Here is a 25,287-nt window from a genome sequence, read left to right as displayed (position 1 = left end):
TGGGGTAACAGAGCTGAAACTCTTCTGCTAGTCCTCTTTTTAAATGTTTGTGGTAAATACCTTCTCTCCATATCCTCTGTCTTTGGTCATCATCTCTCGGAGTGTCTGAAGGACTTTGATGCAAAGCCTCTCTTCGTTTTCTTCTAGAAGCTGCTTAGTGTGTTTTATCAACCTGCATAATGAACAGATGAAACAAATAAAACAATACTACACTCATAAAATAGTTAATAAATTGTTATTTTTTTAATTAATATGGATTTAAAATAATGCACAATTACATTAGGCACAAGATGCTCACTAATGATTAAAAAAAAAACAGAATGCTCATATTCACTTGCATTTTTATGCCTTAAAACTGGAATTTCCTAATAAAGTGGACAGAATATGGAGGATGATACTTTACTTCTTACTGAATGTTACAAAACATAAAGCTTCTGCTAATATTATACAGGAAGTAGACTATAATGAATACTAAAGTATTATTCACACAGCTACACTCCCAGACAAAAGTTTTGTCGCCTGTCCAAGTTTTAGGAACAACAAATAATAACTTGACTTCTAGTTGATCATTTGGTAATAGAAGTGGCTTATATGAACCAAATAACTTATTAATAAAGTCATCTGGAATGGCAAAGAAAGTGTTCTTGCAGGACTCCCAGAGTTCATCAAGATTCTTTGGATTCATCTTCAATGCCTCCTCCGACATCTTACCCCAGACATGCTCAATAATGTTCATGTCTGGTGACTGGGCTGGCCAGTACTGGAACACCTTCACCTTCTTTACTTTTAGGAACTTTGATGTGGAGGCTGAAGTATGAGGAGGAGCACTATCCAGCTGAAGAATTTGCCCTCTCTTGTGATTTTTAATGTAATAAGCAGTAGCACAAATGTTTGGATACGTCAGGCTGTTAATTTTGCCATCCACTCTGCAGATCTCTAGCACACCCCCATACTAAATGTAACCCCAAACCAAGATTTTTCCTTAATATCTACCTTCTGCCATTTTTCCATATAATCAACTAGAAGTCAAGTTATTATTTGTTGCTTTTACAACTGGGATTGACAGCAAGACTTTTGTCAGGTAGTGTAAAACAGCACAGACTAACATTTTGGCATTTAGACTGAATTTTTGATTTGTTAACAGAAAGACAGAGAAAAATGCAGACCAAAAGATCTGTACTGTAAATTCCTGGTACATGCATTTCCAGCACTATACCCTTAAGAGAATAGGAATAAAGGGACATTTTTCAGTATATCTTTTGTGTTGAGCGAATGGTTTGTTTGTGTTGAGTTATGGTTGTGAACAATGAAATTGTTATTGTTAGGTAAACTATCACTTAAAAAAAGTATGGTTTATGAAAGATAGTTCCAGGGTTATTTCTGAGCCTTTAAGAATTGGTCGTACTTGCAGATGAAGCCTCCACTCTCACACTTGCGGTGGGCTTCAGTGTGCTCTGGAAACAGCAGCTCTGGGCGATGGAGAACATCCACCAACACTGACAACTCAGCCTGAACCAGAGGCCTCAACCGCTCCTCCAATGCAGACACTATATCCTACAGACACACAAAACACATTCACCACACACAAAACACACATTCACCACACACCCTAACAAAGGCACTGAGGCAAAACAATTAAATATAGCTTTATTTTATCAAATTAAATCAGAGACATGGTTCATGATTGATAAGGCATCATAGATCTCTTCTAAAACCCAGTGAGCTGCCTCGCTGACTTCTTAGACATCATCCTTATGATGGAGCCTCCTATAATCATCGCTGCACATCACAAACAAACAATCCTAAAGACTCTATTTACTCTACACTAGTATTTACATTTAAGCATTTATAAATATTTACTCTTTCCCTCTCAGCTTTTTTCTTTTCTTTAAAGTTGCCAGCCATTGCCAGCAGTTTAATGATTTTACTTGAACTGAATTTTAGAATATTTTTCAGCTAGGTATATATGATCATAATATATATTAAAATAAAGAAGCATTTACCAGTAACAGTAGAGATGAAGTCAAAGAAAGGTTGTGTAACTGTAATTTTTACCTGCAAACTTAGTTTCTCTTTCTCAAATTTCAATCGACGCTAGCATTTTTGATAATTTTTACCTAAATTTGACAGCCCTTAGAATAATTTCGGCTTGGAAAACATGATCATGTTTATCAAAATAAAAAACATTAATCAGTAACGTTAGGTATTAAGCCAAAGGGAGGTTGTATATCTGTCATTTTTACCTAAGATCTTAGATTCTCTTTCTCAGAATTCACTCCGTGGAGCATGTGACATCACATACCTCACTCAGGAAATACATTAGGGCTTCCCCTACCTTAATATACCTAAAACACGGATTGCTGTAAAAACTTATCAATGGCAGGGAAGTGTTTTCTTTCAATTGATGAGTTATCCGAATGTCATATGGCAGGGAAAGAGTTAAATAATTGTACATAGTTACTTTATGGTTAGGGTTAGAATGAGGTTTAGGTTTAGGATAATAAAATGCATGTAATTATACATAAATTACTATGGACATGAAACGTAGAAAGGACAGAGGAAAAATAAAGTGTTGTGTTTTTTAGAACTGAATAAAAAATAAGTTAATTATTAATAATCGCTACAATGCATTTCAAGATTTTGCATTTAGCTGATGATTGATTATAAAGCTTGTTTGGCATGCTGTCCTGAGAGAGAGCCCTGAGCTCATAAGATCCTCGAGCCCAGGGCTTCCAAGGCGAGAGGGGAGTTTGAGCTCAGGTAGATCTCGAGAACTCCCTTGCTGTAGTAGCTAATGAACAGAGAGTGATTGCTCTTAAAAGATAACTACTTACTAGGAACATGTTTATGGTGGCGATTTGGATTATTCAATTAACTTAAGTTGCATGTTTTTGAACGGCGGGAGAAACATCAGCTGGCTTGGAAAGGACTAGAACCAGTGACATTCTTGCTTTGAGGCAACAGTGCCACCCATCTAGGAAAGGAGGAAGAGTAGGGGTGGAAGGGGGGATTCTTCAAAACGAAGATGGCTGTTATATGGAACTTAAGGTATTAATAGTGGCTTTTGAATCGTCTGATTGGTGAATCATAAACTGAATAATGCGGGAGTGACTGCAAGCAATCATAAGCACGTGATCCTCTCGAAATTAGTTTACAAATAAACTTCACTTTGGGACTATATTTTCCATGTATTAAATAATATGTCAAAGTTGTAATTTAGAAGAAAAAAAAAACAGTGGTAATGTGACTTCCTCACCTGTAGTCTTTCAATGATGTTGCGATAGTCTCGAGAGGTGGTCAGAACAGAGTCTCTCCGAGTCGCGTTACGGACAGAGAGTCTCCAGCTGAGGGCTGTTTTCTGCACAATGTTGTTGGACTTCATGAACAGATTATTCACCTGACAGTCCAGATCCACAGGAATGGCTATGGCTCTGCCTTTGGCTGCACATTACACAACAGCAAATCTGTTGAAATATCCTACATGATGAAATATCTTAAATGATGAAAACAGCTGCTGGAGAGGATGCTCTTACCCACGTCACTCAGCACTTTGATGCAGGCTTCCACATTCCCCTTCTGACCTGGGAGAAGCCAGTTGCAGTGATATACACGAAACACTCCCTGCAGCAGCTGCACAAACACCGGCTGCCGGGTCTGAGACACAAGGAGACATAGATGGTACTTTTACACCTTAGACTACCTGCAAACTTGTGCTCTGGTCTGATAGAAAATACATTTCATTAATTAGAATTAGTTTTGAAAAATCTGTCCTGATGAATCATTCAATGACTTGCTCATAAAACTTCAATAAAATGAAATAAATCAAAGTTTTGAGCGAATCTCTTGAACTTAGAAGCCACATTTTCATGCAGTGCTGTGAATTGTACTTTACAATATCACATAAATTGTTTATAAACAAGAATTGTTTCCATCCTATTGTTTCTAGTGTTCAAAAGATCAAAACTGTCACAAGCTTAAAAAATGTGCAAAAGTACTAAAAGCAGAAATGAAATGGGGGCTACCTGCAAACTTGTGCTCTGGTCTGAGAATGGTGAGCTGAAAAAGGTGGTGACGATGCTCATTATGGTCTCTGTAACGTATCTCTCCAGAACTGTGTCAGCGTGTTTACGGTCACTTGTGTTATTGCACACCTAAAGGAAAGTTGAGTATGTGATTATCCAGACCCTCTTGACCATGTATCAACTGAAAACCATTGGTAATTTGAGTCTTACTCTGCAGACGTCCACCAGAAAATCATCAAAAAGTTTCCACATGTGATTGCTGGTGTAGATCTCCTTCATCTCAACCTCTGTATCAACATAACAGTGATTCAGGAAGTTCACGTAGGCCATCTTCACCTGCAAGCGCAATTATAAATTCTTATTTTATAAAGTCACACATCCCAGTTTGGCTACTAATACTGGAAAAAAAAAAAGACAATTTTTATTTTGGTTGTGTAATAGAAGAATAGGCAAGCTTTGGGACAGGGGAGTCAAACTCATATCCTGGAGGGCCGAAGCCCTGCACAGTTTAGTTCCAACCCTGCTCCAACACCCTTACCTGTAGGTTTCAAACAAGCCTGAAGGACTCAATTAGTTTGATCAGGTATGTTTAATCAGGGTTGGAACTAAACTGTGCAGAGCTGTGGCCCTTTTGGAACTGAGTTTGACACCTGTGCTTTAGGACATGCTACTTTGTCATTAATTAACAGTTCTGTTAGTTATGGCCAGATATAATCCTTGGACACTTTTTTGCAGTTTCTGCGTAGAATTTTTGTGGAATTATTTTGAGAGTGTAGTAACCAAAAACTTAAAATATGAAGTAACAAATAATCACTTTTTAACTTTTATTTAAGGTTTCCAATGCAAATCTTATTAGATCCACAAAGCAAGTCTCTCACATATCTACTAAAAGACAGAACATATTACTTTACAAACTGTACTATAAATATTCATGTAAACATTTGCATATTAATCAATAATACTACTGAAAATAATGTAAAAACTGAATAAATATATATTTAGACTCATTTAGTAAAGAAACTAACAAGTAAAAAAATAGACTCAATGATGGGCTAAAAAACTTGCGCATTTCTGCATGAGCAGATTCCTTACTCCATGGGAAATTAAGTAGCACATTCAGCTGACGTTCAAGGATGTTTCATGCAGATACATGTTTATAAAACTTTTAAAATACTGTTGCAGACGGAATATAATCCAGATAACATGAAATAAATAGTTAACATCAGGTTTAGATTTTAATCATTATTCATTCAATCCCAGATACAACCTCTATACGATTAACCATCGTATCCACAATGTTAGTCGTTTATCAAAGCTATTTACCTATTTAATGTGTTGTGGGAAACATTAGTCATTAAGAGTCTGAATTCAACTAGAAAAAGTAGATTAGCAATATCCAGTTTAACATATTACAATTTGTTATAGACAATTATTTGTTTATGGACTGTGCAGCATCAGACCAACAATTTACTTTAGGTTGTGAAGCAATCCAAAAAGTGCACACACCTCAGGGATGCAGTCCTCATGTGTGACCACACGTACAATATCATCGAGAGGGAGCAGCGAGTTGCATTTGATCTCAGTGTAGACGTTCTTGCCTTCAGTGCACACAGCCAGCAACTCCACCAGGTGAATGTGATACCTGTAAGAGTGAGCATGAAGTCTTATAATGACAACAACAAGTACGCAACAAACCTTTTCTGACTTTTTAAATGCAAATGAGAGATGTCATTGTAACCTCATTGTGAGTGCTGAAAACTGAAAAATTCAGAGGCAGAGCACAGATATTTACAATCATAAAACAAGATATTCTGCACCAACTTCAACAAATTGAACAAATATTGACATTTGTTCAGTTCATACTAGCATGATTCAGTGCAGTTTTCAACGTTAAATAGATACAGTAACAATCTATATTGTAATATTGTAGAGACAAGACGTGTTTGGGCAGTTTTATCTCCGAACCTGAGTGCACTGCTCTCATCAAGTCGTTCCCGCTCAAGACGCATCATCTGAACCAATGACTGAAAAGACGCCCGGTCATTATAGAACACCAGCACATCCTCACCTGCAGTCACCAGCTACACAAACACACACATAAAACATATTTACTAAGTAATACTCTGTGTATTTCAGCAGTCTCAAAACTGTGAACTTCTATCTGGTCAACAAACCTCAGCCATGACGATGTCTTGGCATTTCTTGATGAACTTGTTCTCTGCCTTGACAATGGTCTGCAGGAACTTGAGGTAGTGCACGCTGCGGCCGTGTGTCTCGATGCAGTGCACAAAATGCTGCACGACCCGCTCATTAATCTCACTACACAACTGGAAATTATTCATGAAGATATGCTGCATGGTCACCGCCTCCAGGATCTAGCAACAGAGAGACCAGGAGAAGTATAAGAATGAAAATTAAAATCTCTCTCTGTGTTGGTTTTTTGTTTTTGGTTACAATATAATAACATGGGTATGACCTAGGTAATAGAATGTTAAGGTGGTTTAAGAGGACTTGCCTTGTGTTCTTGTAATCAAAACTGTAAAAATAACAGGTTCATTTTCAAAAAGCCAAAGTTTTCCAGTAAGGACTGGGGTTTAGGGTAGGGTTGAGGCAATATAAGTGTTGAAACTCCGCGGACCCGGTACCAGGTCTGTGACGTCATGGACTTTCGCTTTCAGATTTAAAGGGCTAGCGTTGCACCAGACCCCCGTAAGTGGTTTCGTTTGAAAGTGTAGAATCTATATTTTATGCACATATGCATCACTTTGGTTTATATTTTACTGTATAAAAGTTATTTACACTTAAAACACAGTATTTTGGATACCCGAGGTAGGTATTTTACATATTTTACATGGTTCATTTTCATATTTTTTTATATGACACATGTACAAGTTATAGCTCAAATAAAAGCTCTTGCCGGTGCTCATACAGTTCTAGCATTTTTTTACTGAATTATATTCATATGCCAAACAGTTGTTGAATGAATTGTGGTTTTTCCATGGCGCAGAAATGTAAAGAATACATTCGTTATCAATAAGCAGCCCCAGATAGCACAGACAGCTGTCATCTCTTACCTTATGCTGTGCCCTTCAGGGCCATTCTCCTCTGTTTTTGAGGTGATGTGCATAAGTAATCCTTTTATATGTCTGATGTGGTCCAAACACAGTGAATTATGTTTGATCAAACAAAAGAATAGTGAAATATGAAAACAATGATCGGTCCCTGTGGCTTGTATAGGACATCTCATCAGTTGGAATACAATAACTTTTGCATAGATTATGGTAGACCTTTTTCTTTTTTCCTATGATTACAGACATGTGCAGGAACCACCAAAATTAATTACAGCACCCTAGACCACACAGAACCTAAAAGGTACACTTTCAATTTTGAGTTTATAAAAAAAAAAAAAGTGCCTCTTTTTTTAAGGTGTTTATTATAAAACAGACAACATATACAGTTATTTTAAACACTTCCAATAGTGTTTTATGAAAATTCAAAGGGTTTTCTTTAAAATGATACCAAATTTTTGCATTTACACCTCTGCATGTGGATTTGGGAAGCTTTTAAATTTGGGTAGGCAAAATCCAGGCGGAAATCCCCAAATAGCAGCAGAGTTTAAGTGGTTAAATACAGTATAAAATGCAAATCAAGAGTCTTCATAAACACCAAAGTATGTTTGTGTGTTCTTACCCCAGGGTTGAGGAACAGGTTGATGTGTTTGTGTAGAAGTGCCTGGTTCTGCTGATTTCCAGCACAGAAGTTTTGAAGGAACTGATGTGCTAAGGTCATGATCTCCTGCATCTGGACATCCTCCCCCTAAATAGTCAAAAAACACACACAAGCATGATGAAAAAGAATAAGATGCCTTTTTATAAATTAATTTACGTACTGTATACATATAAAGCCAGTGCGACCACAAGATATTTACTACAACCTTCTAAATATTATTTATTTGACATCATTTACATGTTTTGGAATGTATGCAATTGCTAGATGGTCCTTAAAGAATAAGAGGCTGATGCTCAGTGAACATCAAACCTGAAACTAACATGAGCAAGAAGATTGTTTCCAGTCAAATTTGATCAATTTCATTTAAATTGCAAAATTTAGTCTACAAATCTAAGTTAGATGCAACATAACAGGTGCATTTTGGCTATCTGTTTAATTCTGCATTAGCTCTGATTAATTCTGTTGCACTAGTATGCCTGAACACTTGTTTCAAAGTAGCACAGAATAATTTTCCAAATGTATTCCTCCAATGGCTGACCCGCACCTTCTCATAAGGGATTTGCAACAGTTCGAGGACCACACTGTGAGCTCCCATGTTCCTGAGGAGCCGCTGCTGCTGTTTCTTATTCTTCTTGCCAGAGATGCCCTCCAAAACACACAGTTTGCTCAGCCTCAGCAGGATCTACACACACAAGCGTTGGAATTCTTTCAAACATAAGATTTACTTCAAAAGAACATCCAATTTTCTTATAAATCTCCATAAAAAAACACTGCACCTCTTTCACGACTCTGTAGTTCGAGCTGCTGGTACTTTCCACTTTGGGTTTGTTTGATCTACTCGAGTTGATGACACCCTGTTAAAGCAGGAAAAAGCTTCTATTTAACATATAATTCACTACAATTTGGAAAAGAGCTATTATGTTGCTTCTTGGGTTTTTATTATATTTATTTAGAGGTACATCCTGACCTTGTGGTGGGCTTCAGGGGTGACTTCTCCAGCATCCAGTCCTGAGTCTGAGCCTTGTCTCTTATACACCCACAACTCTGATTTCTCTACTATTGACCTCAGCTGGTCCAAATCTGACTTGATCTGTTTATAGTTTTCCACATCCTGACTGGTCACCAGGAGCTGAACCTAAAACAAAATAAATGCCTATAAATGGACTATCACAATGTGAAAGTAGGGATGATCCGATCCAGATACTTGGATCAGATATCATTTCGATACTGCATATTTTTGTTGGATCAGGTATCGGCCAGCAGTTACCGATCCAAATCCAATCTTGTGTGTGGGTTATATTCTGTGAAATTTATAAGCCAACAAAAGCCATGAAGGTAGCCTATTATAAGGCACTAGAAAGTTGTTGTGTATGCCTACTAAATCCCATATGTCTGAAGCCATTCTATAGTTTATTGTGAAGTACAGATAAATATTCAAGTGCTTAAATTCAAGTTCAATTCAGCTCTTCTCACTGCTGCGCCTGTCAATCATTCAATTCAAACTGCGTGTTGCATTCATGACAACACAAAAAAAACTTTCTTCAAGACTATTTGTTCTTGTTATTATAAAAAATCAGTAGAAAAAATGCATATAGTTTTGCAATAAATGGGTTCATTTTGACCTGCAACGTGTAGTTCATTGCTGCTTCTAAATCATGTTGTGCTGTGTCTGGTAGATCAGCAGATTATTACCTGCTCTTCACACACAAAGAAGGCCTACCTGATATTTTAAATTAGAAAAGGCTCAATAATACATTGGACAGACCCTCAATGCACTGATTTCTTCCCTTTTTGCTGCTAAGTTTTGGAAGTGTCCGCAGTTACCGGAGGGCTGCGTGCTGTATATGCATCAAACACTTCATTCACGCACCGGCTGCGCAAACAGGATGTGCGCTGCTCTGTAAAATTATTCTCACAATGAGTTTCTGTTCTCTCATCCTTCCGACTGAGTTTATTCTTTTGAGGGCAATACTTTCAGTGCTGTGAATAGTTTGTTGAGCCTGGCTCATTGTGGTCAAAATAATTTATTAAAGAATAAAAGTTAAACTGATGGTCACAATATGAATTGTCGGTAACAGAAAAGGGAATGCTTGTTAATTAACACTGGCCTCAGACTGTTTAGTTTAGTCTGCGTCAAACCTGCAGGAAAATATTAGGCTTTGCTAAAAGGCTGGTTATTTTACCAACGATTAGGGTCAATAGTTGTAGCATATTGCAGATTTATAAGAAAAATTTTAATATTAAAAAAGGAAACATAAGCTGGACCACAACAGATCAATGTTATAACAAATGCTCAAATAATATAGTCATATACAGTAGGCTTATGAGCCTGTTATTTTTACTAAAGAGGATATATTATTTGAGTTTATCACCACAACTATAAAAAGTCTATTATCCTTTGAAACAAACAAACAAGCAAAAAAATGGTACAGTATCGGGATCAGATCTGTATCGGTCGAATTTTGGTATCGGGATCAGATTGGTTTAAAAAAAATTGAATCAGTGCATCCCTATGTAAAATTGGTTAGTTTTAGTGGTATCATTAATGACTATTGATTCAGTGGTGCAACAATAACATTTTTGCCTTAAAACCAGATTGTTTAGATGTTTTTTATTTTTTGGTTATCATTTCAGTGTGTTTTTTAAAAATCTTTATTATTTATTATTTTTTTAACACTGATTATTATTTATATTGTCATCAATAGTAGACACTAACCCTACATTAAGGAATATATCATCGGCTTTTAAACTAAAAGATCAAACCAACAATTCAGTAACCCATTCACTAAAAGTTTGTGAATTAATCAGCCATTTTAAATGAATCACTTGAATGGGTGATTTATTTCTCATTCATTAATATAGGGATTTTAGTGTTACATTTATTTATCCATGACAGGATTCATCATCTTTAAAACTTTTATCATTATTTTTTGATGAAGATGAACCTATTAGAAAACAAATTAATACCTGTTTGAAGGCCTGTAGGACCTCCTGGCGTTGGCTAAAGTGTCTGAAGAGCAGGTGAAGAGCTCGAGATACCAGCGGAGGATAGTCATGCATGGTCAGGTGAAGCAGGACCCTCAGAAATGTCCGTCCACCATGATCATCAAGATCCAGCGGGGTGTTCTCTTCACTACTTACAAGAACACACACAGACACACCCAAACATAAAAAACTATCATATAACTATCATATATCATATAACAAACAACCTGCTTACCTTCCTCCAAAAATACCCTCCGCCTGCTCTTCAATGTGCTCAAAGTCTAGCGCACCTAACAAAAACAGAAGTTACTCACACAATACTCCTGCTATACCAGCTGAAAGTGACACTAAAAACCATCGAGGACCTCAAAAACGACACGTACGAAGAGAAGATGCCAACCATCAAGGACTTCCAGGACAACACATACACTTATTACAATTCATTAAACATGTACACATACTGTAGACATCACCTATATGCTCTAAGATTGCAGATTAAATATGTCGGTATATAATAACTTATATTTGATTGTACCCTTAACTTAACTTCATTGTAATGCAGTAATGTGCAGATTTTGTAAAACTACTTTGAAATAATAATAATTGTAAACAAAAAGTGCTATACTAATAAACTTAAATTGAATTTAATTAGCTTATTTCACCTTGAACGCTGGCAGGAGATTCTGGGCTTAAAGATGGTTCACTTTGAGAGTTACTTTCATCAAACTCTGTCTTAAAGATACAGAGGAGGCAGGAGATCCTGTAGTCCAACCGCACATTCAGAATAAACTGCATGAGAAAAATGAGAGCTTTTTTAAATATTGATTTACATGAAAAATTACAATCCAACTATTGGCCAGGATGTGTTTGAACACCTGCAGGATCTCGATGATCTTGAGTTTAGTGTCCATCACCAGTATGTCCTGTTTCTGAGGTTCACTTTGTGCTTTCACTTCGTCTCTGTCAGGAGGATTGTGGCTGGAGGCTGGCAGAAATCCCCCACCCCTCAACACCACCTGTGTCATCAGCTCTCCCACCCCATGGATGGAGCGCATCACGTTACTTCCTACAGACACAAACAGGACTGTTTTACACTAGAAAATGACTTGTTGACATTTTAATTTATTCCGGTTACCCAATATGAATTTGTTTGCTTATAATAAAATAAAAAATATTTTCTGATCTCATAAACTGTATTATCCATACTGTAAAAACAAACTATAGCTATTCTTTTAAACAAATCGATTTCTTTTAATCTCTCTTCTTTTGCAATATATATGTTTTCATCATAGATCTCAGGTTGTTAAAATTGGTACAACAACAGTGCATTCGGTTGTTCTATGGGAGTTCCACAGGGGAGTGTTTTGGGACCTTTACTTTTACTGATGTGTGTCAATGACCTTCCTCTGGTAATTAAACATTCAGATTCTTTATTATACGCTGATGACACAGTATTTTTTGTGTCTGAATCAAGTATAAACACAATTAACAATAAATTAAATACAGATCTTCAGCATTTACATCAATGGCTGCAAGACAATCATTTGACTAATAACGCTAAGAATGTACTTTTACTTTTAAGAACGTTCTTTTAAGTAAAAGAATGTACTTTTACATACAGAATGTATGTACTTTTACTCATCTAGGCGGAAACATCCATATCCTATCCCATCACTTTCAAAAATCAAAAACTTTCCATTGTATCTACATATCAATTTTTGGAAATCAGTCTGGACTCTCGCCTTACTTATTATGAGCATGTTCAAAATGTCTATAAAAAGCTAAAACAAAAGCTATTTGTTCATGGGAAAATTAAGACAAATTTGTCTTTTTCTGTTTCTGAAACTTATCTTCATGCTATAATCTTGTCCACTTTGTCAGACTGTTTAAAAAAACAATATCTTTGAGCCAATAGCTAGACTGTACATGAGGGCCTATAAGATCTACAATAGACTTTGTGGATGGACACATCACTGTTTTGCCCTATCACTCTAGTGCTTTATCATTTCAAAATGACATTATGAACACAGTGGTTAAACAGTACTATCAAATTCTAAATAGTGCTACCTCAGCAGCCCTTTGTGCTTTGGTACCAAAACCTATTCCAAGAATTGATCGTTCCACCAGATCTGTAACAAATGGGATGTCTGCCATTACTGGCTTTTTTATTATGGACAGAGATCTTTCTTTTATGTATTCACAAAAGTCTGAAATGAGATCCCACAACATCTAAAAACAACACTGAGACTTTTTTAAAAATCCCATACTCGTCATCTGATGGTAAACTATCGCTGTATCCACTGAGTTCGTAGCCTGTGTCTCTTCATCTTATATGTTTGGGGATTGTTTATACTGTTCTTATGTGTTGATGGATGAGATGTTAAGGGTGTCTGTGTGATTTTATGTTCTGTAGAGCAGGAACCAGCCAAAAAACAGCACTCATGCTGACTCAGGCTCAAATATCTTTTAATCTTTTCCTGTTTTAAAATGATGAATAAATAAATACTTTGAACTATTTGTACCTGATAAGCTTTTTTATATTTTTTAAACTTTATTTTATTTTATTTTTTTTGCTTAAGCAACTAATTTACATTGATTCAGTTATCTTGTTTTAATATTTAAAACAATATCTTGGACTTTAATAAACATGTAACCACAAGAAGAACATTTTATGGCAAAACATTTTCTGTAGAGTCCATAGCTATTGTTGTTTCTGACCTTTACCGGGTTCTCTATCCAGCTTGATGTGGAAGGGAGTGCTTATGTGGACACAGTCCAGGATTGCCAATAGGATTTTTGTTAACCTTAGCAGATCACTGAAGTTATAGAAACCAAAATAGATCAGGTTTCTTGCCAGGTTCACCACCTAGGGCAAAGAAAAGACAGTTCTTAAAAAGACAGTTCACACAAAAAGCTAAATATGCTGTCCATTTATTCACCATCAGCTCATGCAAGTTGTAAATGAATTTCCTTAAGCCAAACATAAAGAGCAATTTAAGTGAGAGCCCTGAGCTAATAAGATCCTCGAGCCCAGGGCTCCCTCCCGTTTGCAAGGCGAGATGGGAGTTTGAGCTCAGGTAGATCTGGAGAACTCCCCTGTGGTAGCTAATGAACAGACAGTGATTGCTCTTAAGAGATACCTGCTTACTAGGAGCATGGCTATGGTGCCGATTTTGATTAGTCAATTAACTTAAGTTGCAGGTTTTGGACAATGGGAGGAAACCGGGAACCTGGAGGAAACCCACATGAGCACGGGGTGAATGTGCAAACTCTGCTAGTAACGTCGGCTGGCTTGGTAAGGACTAAGCAGTGACGTTCTTGCTGTGAGGCAACAGTGCTAACCACTGGCCCACCGTGCCACCCATCTAGAAAAGGGGGAGGAGTATGGGGTGGAAAGGGGGGATTCTTCAAAAGGAAGATGGCTGTTAAATGGAACTTAGGGTATTAATAGTGGCTTAGGGATCGTCTGATTGGTGAATAATAAACTGAACAAAGCGGGGCCGGCTGCAAGCAATCATAAGCATGTGATGCTATCGAAATTAGTTTATAAATAAACTTCACTTGTAGCTAAGTAAGTTCTACTTAGTGATTCATGAAATGGAAATCAATGGTTCCTGGCATTTTACAGTAAAAAAAAAAAAACATACTTATAACTCAAATTTGATTTAATATACCACACACAAATTTCCCGCAAAATCTCAATGTATCTTCAGGAGCCATGGGTATTACCTTTGTTTTGCTTGTATGTGTTTACTGACTGCCAAAGGGCCAATGACTTGCATGAATCAAATCAACATAAATTTTATTTACAAATGTTTTTAAAATTCTACTGAATAAAATGTGACCTAAAAAGTCATTCATGCTTAGTGAATCTGATGCAAAATGACTGTTTAGTGAACATCTCAGTGAGAATACACACCTCAAAAGTGAGTTTGTTTTTCTCCTTATCAGAGAACGGGAAACTCTGGCAGACAACATCCCTCAGGTAATTCTCCACAAACTCCATCGTCTGAGAGAAGCGCTCTTTCACTTCATCACTTGACGTCCCATCATTATCATAACTGCTCAAGAAACAGCAAACAGACGGGCTAATGAACAGATCACTCATTAACGTTGTGTTATTTCACAGCAATAACGCACTCACTCATCAATGGAAATTTGTGATGGGATTTCAGACCACAGTCGAGCATATTTGACCGGGGTGACCTGCTCCTGAGGGTCACGGTCTACATGCATGTGCAGCATCATGCGGCAGAACGATGCTCTGAGGTCAAAGGGCAAATCTTCATCTGACATGCAGCGCAGAATCAGATCCACATCCAGCTGTGCTGATATCTTGTTAATCGCAAGATACTGTCGATCCAGACACATCCGAGCAAACAAATTCAGCTGATATCTGACAGAGACAAGTCACTATGTTAGTCATCCACTGAAATAAACATTCTGGGCCAAAAACTACAATTCTGGATGCATTTGACCAAAAACAATCTTTTTTTTTAAATAGATTTGAAATAATCATTATTTATTATTTAATTGAATAATATATAAAATTTTGTACCACTTTCTAAATTTAACTCAACAACTTAAAAATGTTATTTATTAAAAAACTTAAGCCAATAAAATTACCACATTATATTGACAGTAAAATTTAACCAAAAGTAAATGAGTTGAGAGGTGACAGTGATTCAGTGGTTAGCACTGTCTCCTCACAGTAAGAAGGTTGCTGGTTCGAGTCCCAGCTGGGCCAGTTGGCATTTCTGTGTGGAGTTTGCATGTTCTCTTTGTGTTCACGTGGGTTTCCTCTGGTTTCCCTCACAGTCCGAAGAAACGTGAGTATTGGTGAATTGAATAAACTAAATTGGCCTAAATGAATGAGCGTGTGTGGGTGTTTCCCAGTACTGGGTTGCAGCTGTAAGTGTATCCGCTGTGTAAAACATATGCTGTATAAGTTCGCAGTTAAATAAAGGGACTAAGCCAAAGTAAAATGGATGAATAAATGAATGAAGATCCGAGAGTCGAGATTGTTGCTATGACAGAACACTAGCAGCAGGAACAAGTATACTATAGAGCAGGGGTGCTCAACCCTGTTCCTGGAGATCTACCTTCCTGTAGATTTCAATTATAATAGTATCAAATACACCTGCCTGTAATTATCACATGGTTTTCAGGTCCTAATTAATTGGTTTAGGTATGTTTGATATGGGTAGCAACTGAAATCTGCAGGAAGGTAGATCTCCAGAAACAGGGTTGAGCACCCCTGCTATAGAGTAATGTCCTGTCGGCATGTTATTTGAGCAGAAATTTATTTTCCGCTGAAAACTGCAAGGCAGTACAACACATCTTTATTTATTTTTACAAGGGAAAAAATTTAGTGCGTCTCTAGTTATAATTACATAATATTAAATGAAACATTCCGCATCACTCCATCCTATTTACAAGTAGGTGTTTTTGTCCTTACCTGTAATAATTGATGACTTCCTGGTCCTCTGTATGTCCATCTTTTGCGTCCTGTGCAAGCTCTCGTATGCTTTTACTCTTCACCTCTCCTCCACTGTCCTTCCAGAACAGCCAGACCTCCTCTTCATCCTCCTCTTCCTCCTCCGCACCTTCACCCAACACCGTTCCTGCCACCTCAAACCGTGACAACACAAGCCTGACACAAAACACACACAATCACTCACAAATAACACACAAACAGACTTCCAGACTTTCTAACTCTTTTAAATTCCTCATGTGTTTCATCACTTTTTTGGCTCTTCACACAGTATTGTTGGTCTAATTGCACACATGCTTAAGGTTTGGGTGATATTACTTGCCAAATAAATCAGGGCTTTAATTTTCAACTGCATATATTTAGAAACCCACAAAAACACTGTGCAACTGTGATCCAGTTAGAAGGCTTCTCAATGTACTAATCAATAATTTTACCACAGAATATAAAAAGAAATGAGTCATTTTCATGACTCAGGATTTATTCAATCATTCCTTTCAAAATGGCACTGCTTGTTTGTATTATATTATGTATTCTTATCATTTCCTTAACATTATACTATCAGTGTTACACTATACCAGGGGTATAGTGTTTTCCAATTTTTTTCTTATGAAGGACCCAAACTTGATTGAGGATTGTGAGCTGAAGGTAAACATAGCAAACTTTTACATTAAAGTTGCCATGATCATTACCTAATTTATTAAGATTAAAAAAAAAAAAGTAATACTTTAAAATTACTTTAATCACATTAATGGTTATATATATATATATATATATATATATATATATATATATATATATATATATATATATATATATATATATATATATATATATAGAGAGAGAGAGAGAGAGAGAGAGAGAGAGAGAGAGAGAGAGAGAGAGAGAGAGAGAGAGAGAGAGAGAGATTTTACATACTATAATGAACTTTTTATTGATTAGCTCCTCAGTGTCTTGTGCATTGTCCTTTATCTTCGAGTGACTGCATTAACATTTTTAAAAGTCTGATTTTATGCACGTTTAATTTCAGTTTGCTTTTTTGCAGCTCAACAATGAATGATAGAAATAAACAAAAGGTTATGTTAAATTAGAAATGACAATCTCTGGTAAAAGCATTCCCCCCAACCTTATCCCTTACTTCTCAGGCCAAATCAGTGGTTACCATGGGCCAACTTTGCCCCGCGGGCCCTAGTTTGGGCATCTCTGCACTACACTATCATTCAAAAGTTTCACATCAATACATTTTTTTTTTTTAAAGAAGCCAATTTATGTCAACCAAAGCTGAAAACATTCTTGAAAACAGTTGTGCTGGCTTAACCCTTGTGTACTGTGTACAAATTTACTACACTTTTGTTGTTCGGGGCTGTTTTTGCCCCATTGACTTATATTATAACCACATTTTTTGATTGCAAAGCCATATAAGTATATAATCTTGTCTTCTTGATTGTTGCTGGTTTTCCCTGTTGGGAGGTAAAATGTGTGGTTTTATTAAAGGGTGAAAGGGTAGTGAATTTGCCCAGTGTGTATTGTTGAATTTTTTTTTAATTAACAAAGCATTTTCCCAAAATATGTGTCAAAATAGGATTTGTTATCAAAAATAATTTCATTTGGTGAATCACAGAGAAAGTTGTGGCCAAACTGAGACACAACAACATCCCCAACAGCACATAAGGGTTAAAATTATTTAATGAAATGATTTGAAAACATGAAAAGTTAAACCAAAAGAACAATGTTTATTTAAATCAGTATTTTGTAAAAAGGTAAACGTCTTCGCTGTCACTTTTTGATCAGTTAATGCATCATTTCTGACTAAAGGTATGTTTAAAAAACATTTAATCATAAAAAAATCGTTCAAAACTAAATATTAAAATATGAAACTTTAATTATATTATTTCTATTTAAAATATTTAATAGATTATTCAGCAACATAATACTGTATATTCTAGAGGTGTAACGGATCACAAATCTTACGGTTCAGATCACAGTAAGGTTTTTGAGTCTCGGATCAGACAAGTTTTTCAGATCAGCAAAAAAGGGAGAAAACAAATGTCAATTGCTTCCCATTTATACAAAAATATTACTGCAAAAAATATTGCAGAACTGTCATTTGAATAATAATAATACAAATCAAGGAAGAACCTGCTAAAAAAAAGGAGCTACTGTTGCTGATAACACTAAATATAAAAATCTAACATCTTGTACAACAGATAATTTTTAATTTCAATGAATGATTCAGAAATTCACACATAAAACTTCATGTTTCATTATAGGTGGATCATTTTTGAAAACCTATTCAGTGAAATCATTTCGATGGTTGTTTGTCGCCATCTATTGGTTACACAATGTAATTGTGTCAACATTCACCAGTGTCAAGTTCTAATCAACTGGGATTTTAATCTTTACCATAAACATCAGTGTTTATATCTGAACTATAAACTACACTCTCAGTATTTTTGTGTTTTTTAATTGTAACAAACTGAAAAGGTGTAAAAACTGAATCTCTCTCGATTAAACGCAGATTTGACTGCAGGGATTAATAAACATATGCAAATCACTATTATTTGTCATTCATGTTGCACAGGTTTAAACTGAAATCTGGATCTTTTAATGTTTAATTGTGCAGCTTTACACCGAATGCATTAATGCAGGCTAAGTGACAGAAAACACCTTTAATTACCTAAGAAAGGTTTTAGGTAGGTTCCACCACAACTTCTTCCCTCATTAATATATTTTACAGGGAAGCCTAAATGCTTTCATACATGTGATTTGAATGACACGGGAGATCTCTCTGCAATTGTTATAAACGTTGGATTAACCTACAAGTTTAAAAAGAGTTATTAATCCACATATCACGTGCTTTCCGATCTGTGGGTTATGATACACCCCTAGTATATTCAGTAACATCAATAACGTAATATTCATAATTTCGTACTTGGTTTCGATGAGAATGTCTGCATTGGCTGGGTCCAGCACAGCATTACAGATGAGCTCTTGAGTGACCGGGATGGATTTATTCATCGACACACACAGATCTGACAAGTAATCCAGAAATCTAGAGAAACACAACCATTCACAAGATTAATTCAATCATCAAAAAAAATCTTCTAAACTATTTTAAAACATCGATTTTTACAGTCAGTCTCACAAACGTCACTCAACTCGAGATGAATCACTGACATTATAACATTTCTCATTTGCTAGTCGCTTTAGATGAAAGGGTCTGCAAATGAATACATGTAAATGACCATAACTATTATGCAGATGTATTTTTTCGCACACCTGGGCTCTCTGTTCTTGCGGACCAGACTGACAAAGGTATCTATTTCAGCTGCTGTGATGTGTTTCTCTAGGAGCTTCCTGTTGTTGTGCAGAAGGGCTGTAATTGTGTCTTCAGCCAGCACATCATATCCTATCTGCTTCTGCATGAAGCGGAACTGCTTTGCTATGTACTCCTGAAGACAAATCAACAAATTAAGAATGAATACTGCACATTGTTGTGGCTGTATTTCGTAGCTGCTCATTTATTTTAGTAGTTCACCTGATTTTTGCGATAGTCCTGTTGTGAGTAACGTAGGACTCTGTAACAGAGTCTGCAAATGTGTCGAAAGGGTGCATGACGCTGGTCTGCGAGCTCTTCTAATCGCAACATAGGGCCGTCCCCGCTGTCTGTAAATGGCGCCTGCAGCAGCTTGAAGATCTGGCCATTGACAAAAAAGAATGGATTAAAGGTTTAAATGTTAGTGACTTCAATGTTAATGTGATTTTAAACCGTAGAAATGAGATAATAAGTGCCTGTTTAAGAATGTTCTGCTCTCTCATGAGTTTCTGTCGCTCTCTGTTGGGTTTGTTGACTGTGATCTCCAGCACATCTTGAGCACTGCTGGGTATGTCCACCACAAAATACACCAGATCCTCCAACAGCTTCGTCACTGACCTGTGTGTGAGGATGGATGAAAACAAAATGAAAACAAAACAAGAATGGATGAATGAATAGATAGATGAATAAAAAAAAACTGTTAAATGGGTAGTAAAAATAAATTAATGGACGAATGAAATGTCTGATGGATGGTGAATTTCTAAATGAAAGGATGGATGAATAAAAATACTGATGGATGGATGGATGGGTGGATAGTGAAATAATCAATAAATGGATGGATAAAAAGACTGATGGATGGTGAAATAACGACTGAATGGATGAATAAAATGACTGATGGATGGTGAATTAGTTAAAGAATGGATGGATGAATAGATGGATGGATGGACAGATGGACGGACGAAAAGACTATTGGATGGTGAATTAATGAATGAATGGATGGATTAATAAAAACACGGATGGATGGATGGATGGATGGATGGATGGATGGATGGATGGATGGATAGATGGATGGATGGATGGATGGATGGGTGAAAAGACTGATGGATGGATGGATGGATGGATGGATGGATGGATGGATGGATGAAAAGACTATTGGATGGCGAATTAATAAATGAATGGATGGATTAATAAAACACGGATGGATGGATGGATGGATGGATGGATGGATGGATGGATGGATGGATGGATGGATGGATGGATGGATGGATTAATAAAACAGGGATGGATGGATGGATGGATTGATGGATGAAAAGACTGATGGAGGGTGAATTAATTAAGGAATGGATGGATAAATAAAAACACAAATGGATGGATGGATGGATTATAGATAAAAGGAGCGATGGATGAAAAGACTATTGGATGGTGAATTAATAAATTAATGGATGGAAGAATAAAAACACGGATGGATGGATGGATGAAAAGATGGATGGATGGTGAATTAATTAATGAATGGATGGATGAATAAAAACACGGATGGATGGATGAAAAGACTGATGGATGGTGAATTAATAAATGAATGAATAGATAAAAAGAATAATGGATGTTGAATTAATGCATGGATGGATAGATGAAAAGATGGATGGATGGCGAAAGAATGATGGATGTTGAATCAATGCATGGATGGATAGATGAAAAGATGGATGGATGGCGAAAGAATGAATGGATGGGGGGATGGATGGATAAAAGAATGAATGGAAAAAGCTATTGAGGACAAGACAGGTGAATGGCAAAAGGAATGAATGGATGGACGGATAAAAGACTGATGGATGGATTAAAGAATAAATGAATGTATGTACGGACGGATGAAAAGATTGATGAATGGAGAATAAACAAATGAAATAATGGATGGGTGGGTGGATTAATGAATGAATAGATGCATGATGAAGAGATGCATTGAAAGATGGATCATTTAATGAATATATGAATTAATGGATAGACAGTCAAAAAAATTCAAATGGACAGATCAATAAGACAACTGATGAATGAATGGATGAAGAAAGTATGTATTAGCAAACAGATGAATAAATAAAAATGATGTATAAACGCATATATCCTCTACCTCCTCTCATTCTGGGTAATGGTGCCCTTCTCCAGTTTGGCAGCAATGGAAGCCAACACTTTACTAGCATCATTAGCAAAATCCAGATCTCGAACCTCAGCTGGAGAGACTGGTACTATAGCAAACGCCTCTTTATCTTCCTTCAGAGGAGACGTTCCTATCTGAGACACGAACAGAAAGTTGAGGAGACACACTTCACAGAACCCAGAAATACAGTCATACACAGACAGAGACACACTCACTCTGAGCATGACCGGTTTCTCTTCCTCTTTATCTATTGGCTGGTTGGTGCTGTGGACCCACGTGTTGGTGCAGAGATGCCTGAGCCTCACATACGAGTTTCTAACAAGCACAATCCAAAATACAGAACGTTTAATTGCGCATATTTAATCATCAGAAGTCACAAAAAGTCAATCTTGCTCCACCTTGGCACAAGTGAGTCTCCGCCCCTCAAAGTTGTAGGGTCAAGCTCAAAGATGGAGGATATGTCATTTCCATCAGGAACAGACACCAGTGTGTACATCACCTTATCCTGAGGGTTACGTGCACGAGCCCGAATCACTTCATGCTCCGAATCCATCTGAGAGAGAAACAGTGGAAGAACCATGAACACACACTCACATTCACTTTCTGCTTTAGCTAAGCTAAGGTGTGTATAAAAATGCTAAAGAAACCCTCAAATTGCTCAAGCTATGAATTCAGAAGAGCTCAGATGCAAGGGAAAAAGCACAGGCACACACACAGACACACACACACTCAAGCACACACTCACAGAGGAGCGGGACTCCAGGCATTCTTCTTCATAGTCTGGATTTACCTGATCACAATAAGGTGAGAACAATTAGATGAAGGTCTCAAATCCTCTGCTCTTGCTGATATCAAGCTTTCTAAACAGACACTTTTTGACTTATATATGCCTGTGTGTGTACAACTGAAGTCAGAATTATTAGCCCTCCTGAATTATTAGCCCCTCTGTATATTTATTATGTGTGATTTTTTTTTTTAATTCTGGGAAACCTAACCTCTGCAGCAAGGTAATGGCCGGTGGCTAAGTGTTTAAACCTAAAGAGGCTGTTCCAGTAGCCGGCTCCACCTCGGCAGGGATCATGCTGAACCACCTGAAACGCATGCAAACATCTGTTCAGATTCCCAAACCAACAAAAACATCTGGTCAGTTCACAAAGTTAGGTCCTAAACTTACCTCCACCTCCCAGAGTGCTTTGCTACTAGTGGCGGAGGTTGCAGACTGGCGTCCGGTGGTACGCAGAAACACATACTGCTTTTTCCGATGCTCATCACATGTCAGAAACTTCTCCTGCTCTGCATGAAACAGCCTCACCACGTCACCCTGATAACACATGTATTTTATTAAAAATCTGAAATACTGCTGGGAAAGTCAAACACTGCACATCGTGTGGAACATACTCCTTTCAAGACAATCTCCTGGTTGTCGCTCCATTTCATGAAGAGAACGATTTTCCAACTGGTGGTGCAGTTCACTGAATTCACCTAGGAAAGAAAAATTACTGAAACACAGCAGTTGTGCTCATATATACGGTTCTTAGTTTAATTCACTTTCTTAACAATCGTATTTTTTATCGGACCAGGCTGACTTCTCAATCTTAACACTTCTCAGTGCATTAAAAATGTCTTAAACTTTACAAATGTTATTTCTAGACTTTTAAACCTGGAAAAAAATCAATAAATTAATAACTATATTAGGATTTTTATACATTTTATGAATATACATTCCTAAATTTATGCCAAGCTAAGAATTTTAAGTAAAAAGTATTGAAAAAAATATCTTCTTAAATACCTTTCCACAGGACATTAAGAAATCTAATTTTGTTCACCCAATGTCACTTTATTCAATTGAATATTTTTTTCCTGTTTTTAATTTTTTTAATCAATCTGTATTTTAATCATTATTATTATTAATATTGTTATTTTTTTATTTTTACAATTATCAGTACATAATTTATTTTTATAGTGAAAAATTTTTTATAAATAAAATGATAAATAAATGATACAATTAAATGATTTTATAATAATAATAGTAAAAATAATAAAAATAATAATAATACTTTTTTTGTTATATTTCATGACTTTTAACGATAGATTAATATTTATTAATTTTAAAAAAGTGGAACCTTATGCAAAATGGGACTTTTATTTTATTCCAATTTAAATCATTATTATTAAAAATACTATAATAATATAAAATGAGGATGCTGGGATTCATCACTGCGTGTCACTGACTACATTAAGCCTCATTCACACTATTGTTGTGTTCACACCAGACGCGACAAGCACGGATAAATCACGCATAAACATTTTGAGTTTACCTGCTTCATTCATGCATCTAATCCGCTTCATACGTGCGTCAAATTCACTGAGCAATAGATGCGGCGTCACCTCATTAGAGCATATCGCGCCGCAGGATGTCTATTCACGTCTTTACATTGACTTCACATGTAAATCACTCATGCTTGACGCTTCTTCCGCCTTTAGTGTGAACGCAGCTTGAGCAACTAGCAGCAGCAAAGCGGCAAAGCGTCAAGCAACAAAGCGAAAAATCAACAAAGCAACAAGCAACAAAGCTGAAAAGTGACAAGCAACAAAGCTACAAATCGACAAAGCCACAAGCAACAAATCAACAAAGTTACAAATCGACAAGCCACAAGAGACAAAGCAATAAGTGACAAAGCGACAAGCCACAAGCAACAAAGCGACAAAGTTACAAATCGACAAGCAATGAGTGACAAAGTATCAAGCGTTGATTCATTTCAATGGAGAGTGAGCGTCCTCCATCTACGCAAGCGACGGTGACCGTTGATGGGTGTGTCGAGAGACGCGACAGAGTTGAGAATCCTTTAACTTTAAGCAAATAAAGAGCAACTTTCTTGAGTGACAGCCAATAGGAGCACCAGAAGAGCTCACGTGATCTTCTCTCAGCTCACTCAGAGGCCGGTTCTATTCATCCTGTATATACCTATGCAGACCTGCGTGTGCAGAGCAACAGGCAGCTACAAAGTCGCTGCTAGTGTGAATGAGGCATTAAACACAACACACTGATATCATGTTCTGCTGTCAAGCACTGTTTAAAATGTCTATCAGTACGTTTTTTTATTAATTGTATGCCACTCAAAATAACCAATATGCTGTTTATATTAATGTATTTTACTTCATTGCAGCCTGGATTATCCACAAGCTGATGGCTGCTGGCGTGCAGCGGCTGTCCGGCATTGACAGGGTTTAACACGACCTTATCTCCAATGACCACCTGAAGACACACAAACACAACAAGTGGAGCTCTAATGCGTGTTTATGTAAGTGCGATAACTCGGACCACATAATAAATCAGATTAACAACCAAGATAACACCGGCTGTTTTTCAGTGGCTAATGACATACTCACATTATCCCCTATAGAGCGCAGCTTATAGAAGGGCTGGATGTAAAACCACGAGCCTTCATTCCCTGCAGCGTCCAGCGTCACACGCATGGCATTCTTCTCAAGAAGAGCCGGCAAACGCTTGTTCACCGTCAGATATTTATTACTCTTCAGATGGAGAAGCTGCGGATGAGTGGAAACAGTTACATGGTTAATTTAGCTGCGAGATATT

At 36.8% G+C, this 25,287-nt stretch overlaps 1 protein-coding gene across 21 annotated transcripts in view; it reads right to left on the bottom strand.

Annotated features, from left to right (window-relative positions):
- Positions 1-25,287, bottom strand: part of itpr1a (inositol 1,4,5-trisphosphate receptor, type 1a) — a 69,230-nt gene that overhangs the window by 24,699 nt on the left and 19,244 nt on the right. For 7 of the 21 annotated variants that reach the window (XM_087257681.1, XM_087257684.1, XM_087257694.1 and 4 more), the window contains exons 6-39: positions 25,080-25,238; positions 24,847-24,945; positions 23,088-23,171; positions 22,864-23,010; positions 22,685-22,780; positions 22,435-22,479; positions 22,088-22,242; positions 21,905-22,004; positions 21,663-21,823; positions 20,020-20,161; positions 19,766-19,924; positions 19,507-19,679; positions 19,160-19,279; positions 16,195-16,389; positions 14,881-15,132; positions 14,656-14,797; positions 13,455-13,602; positions 11,612-11,802; positions 11,399-11,525; positions 10,972-11,026; positions 10,719-10,884; positions 8,719-8,886; positions 8,528-8,605; positions 8,296-8,433; positions 7,713-7,838; positions 6,197-6,397; positions 5,988-6,103; positions 5,529-5,664; positions 4,233-4,358; positions 4,023-4,151; positions 3,534-3,654; positions 3,257-3,441; positions 1,406-1,554; positions 61-172 (exon numbers count right to left, since the gene is read on the bottom strand). In XM_087257681.1, coding sequence (XP_087113807.1) covers positions 61-172; positions 1,406-1,554; positions 3,257-3,441; positions 3,534-3,654; positions 4,023-4,151; positions 4,233-4,358; positions 5,529-5,664; positions 5,988-6,103; positions 6,197-6,397; positions 7,713-7,838; positions 8,296-8,433; positions 8,528-8,605; positions 8,719-8,886; positions 10,719-10,884; positions 10,972-11,026; positions 11,399-11,525; positions 11,612-11,802; positions 13,455-13,602; positions 14,656-14,797; positions 14,881-15,132; positions 16,195-16,389; positions 19,160-19,279; positions 19,507-19,679; positions 19,766-19,924; positions 20,020-20,161; positions 21,663-21,823; positions 21,905-22,004; positions 22,088-22,242; positions 22,435-22,479; positions 22,685-22,780; positions 22,864-23,010; positions 23,088-23,171; positions 24,847-24,945; positions 25,080-25,238 — 4,701 coding nt within the window. Of the gene's footprint in view, positions 1-60; positions 173-1,405; positions 1,555-3,256; positions 3,442-3,533; positions 3,655-4,022; positions 4,152-4,232; positions 4,359-5,528; positions 5,665-5,987; positions 6,104-6,196; positions 6,398-7,712; positions 7,839-8,295; positions 8,434-8,527; positions 8,606-8,718; positions 8,887-10,718; positions 10,888-10,971; positions 11,027-11,398; positions 11,526-11,611; positions 11,803-13,454; positions 13,603-14,655; positions 14,798-14,880; positions 15,133-16,194; positions 16,390-19,159; positions 19,280-19,506; positions 19,680-19,765; positions 19,925-20,019; positions 20,162-21,662; positions 21,824-21,904; positions 22,005-22,087; positions 22,243-22,434; positions 22,480-22,684; positions 22,781-22,863; positions 23,011-23,087; positions 23,172-24,846; positions 24,946-25,079; positions 25,239-25,287 lie in introns of all 21 variants that reach the window. The other 14 variants (XM_087257687.1, XM_087257691.1, XM_087257686.1 and 11 more) reach the window with 3 other exon arrangements.

The sequence above is a fragment of the Danio rerio genome, chromosome 6, assembly GCF_052040795.2.
Source record: "Danio rerio strain M-AB ecotype USA chromosome 6, GRCz13ab, whole genome shotgun sequence".
NCBI lineage: Eukaryota > Metazoa > Chordata > Actinopteri > Cypriniformes > Danionidae > Danio > Danio rerio.
The sequence above is the reverse complement of the archived record's forward strand: the minus strand, read 5'-3'. Positions and strand labels throughout refer to the sequence as shown.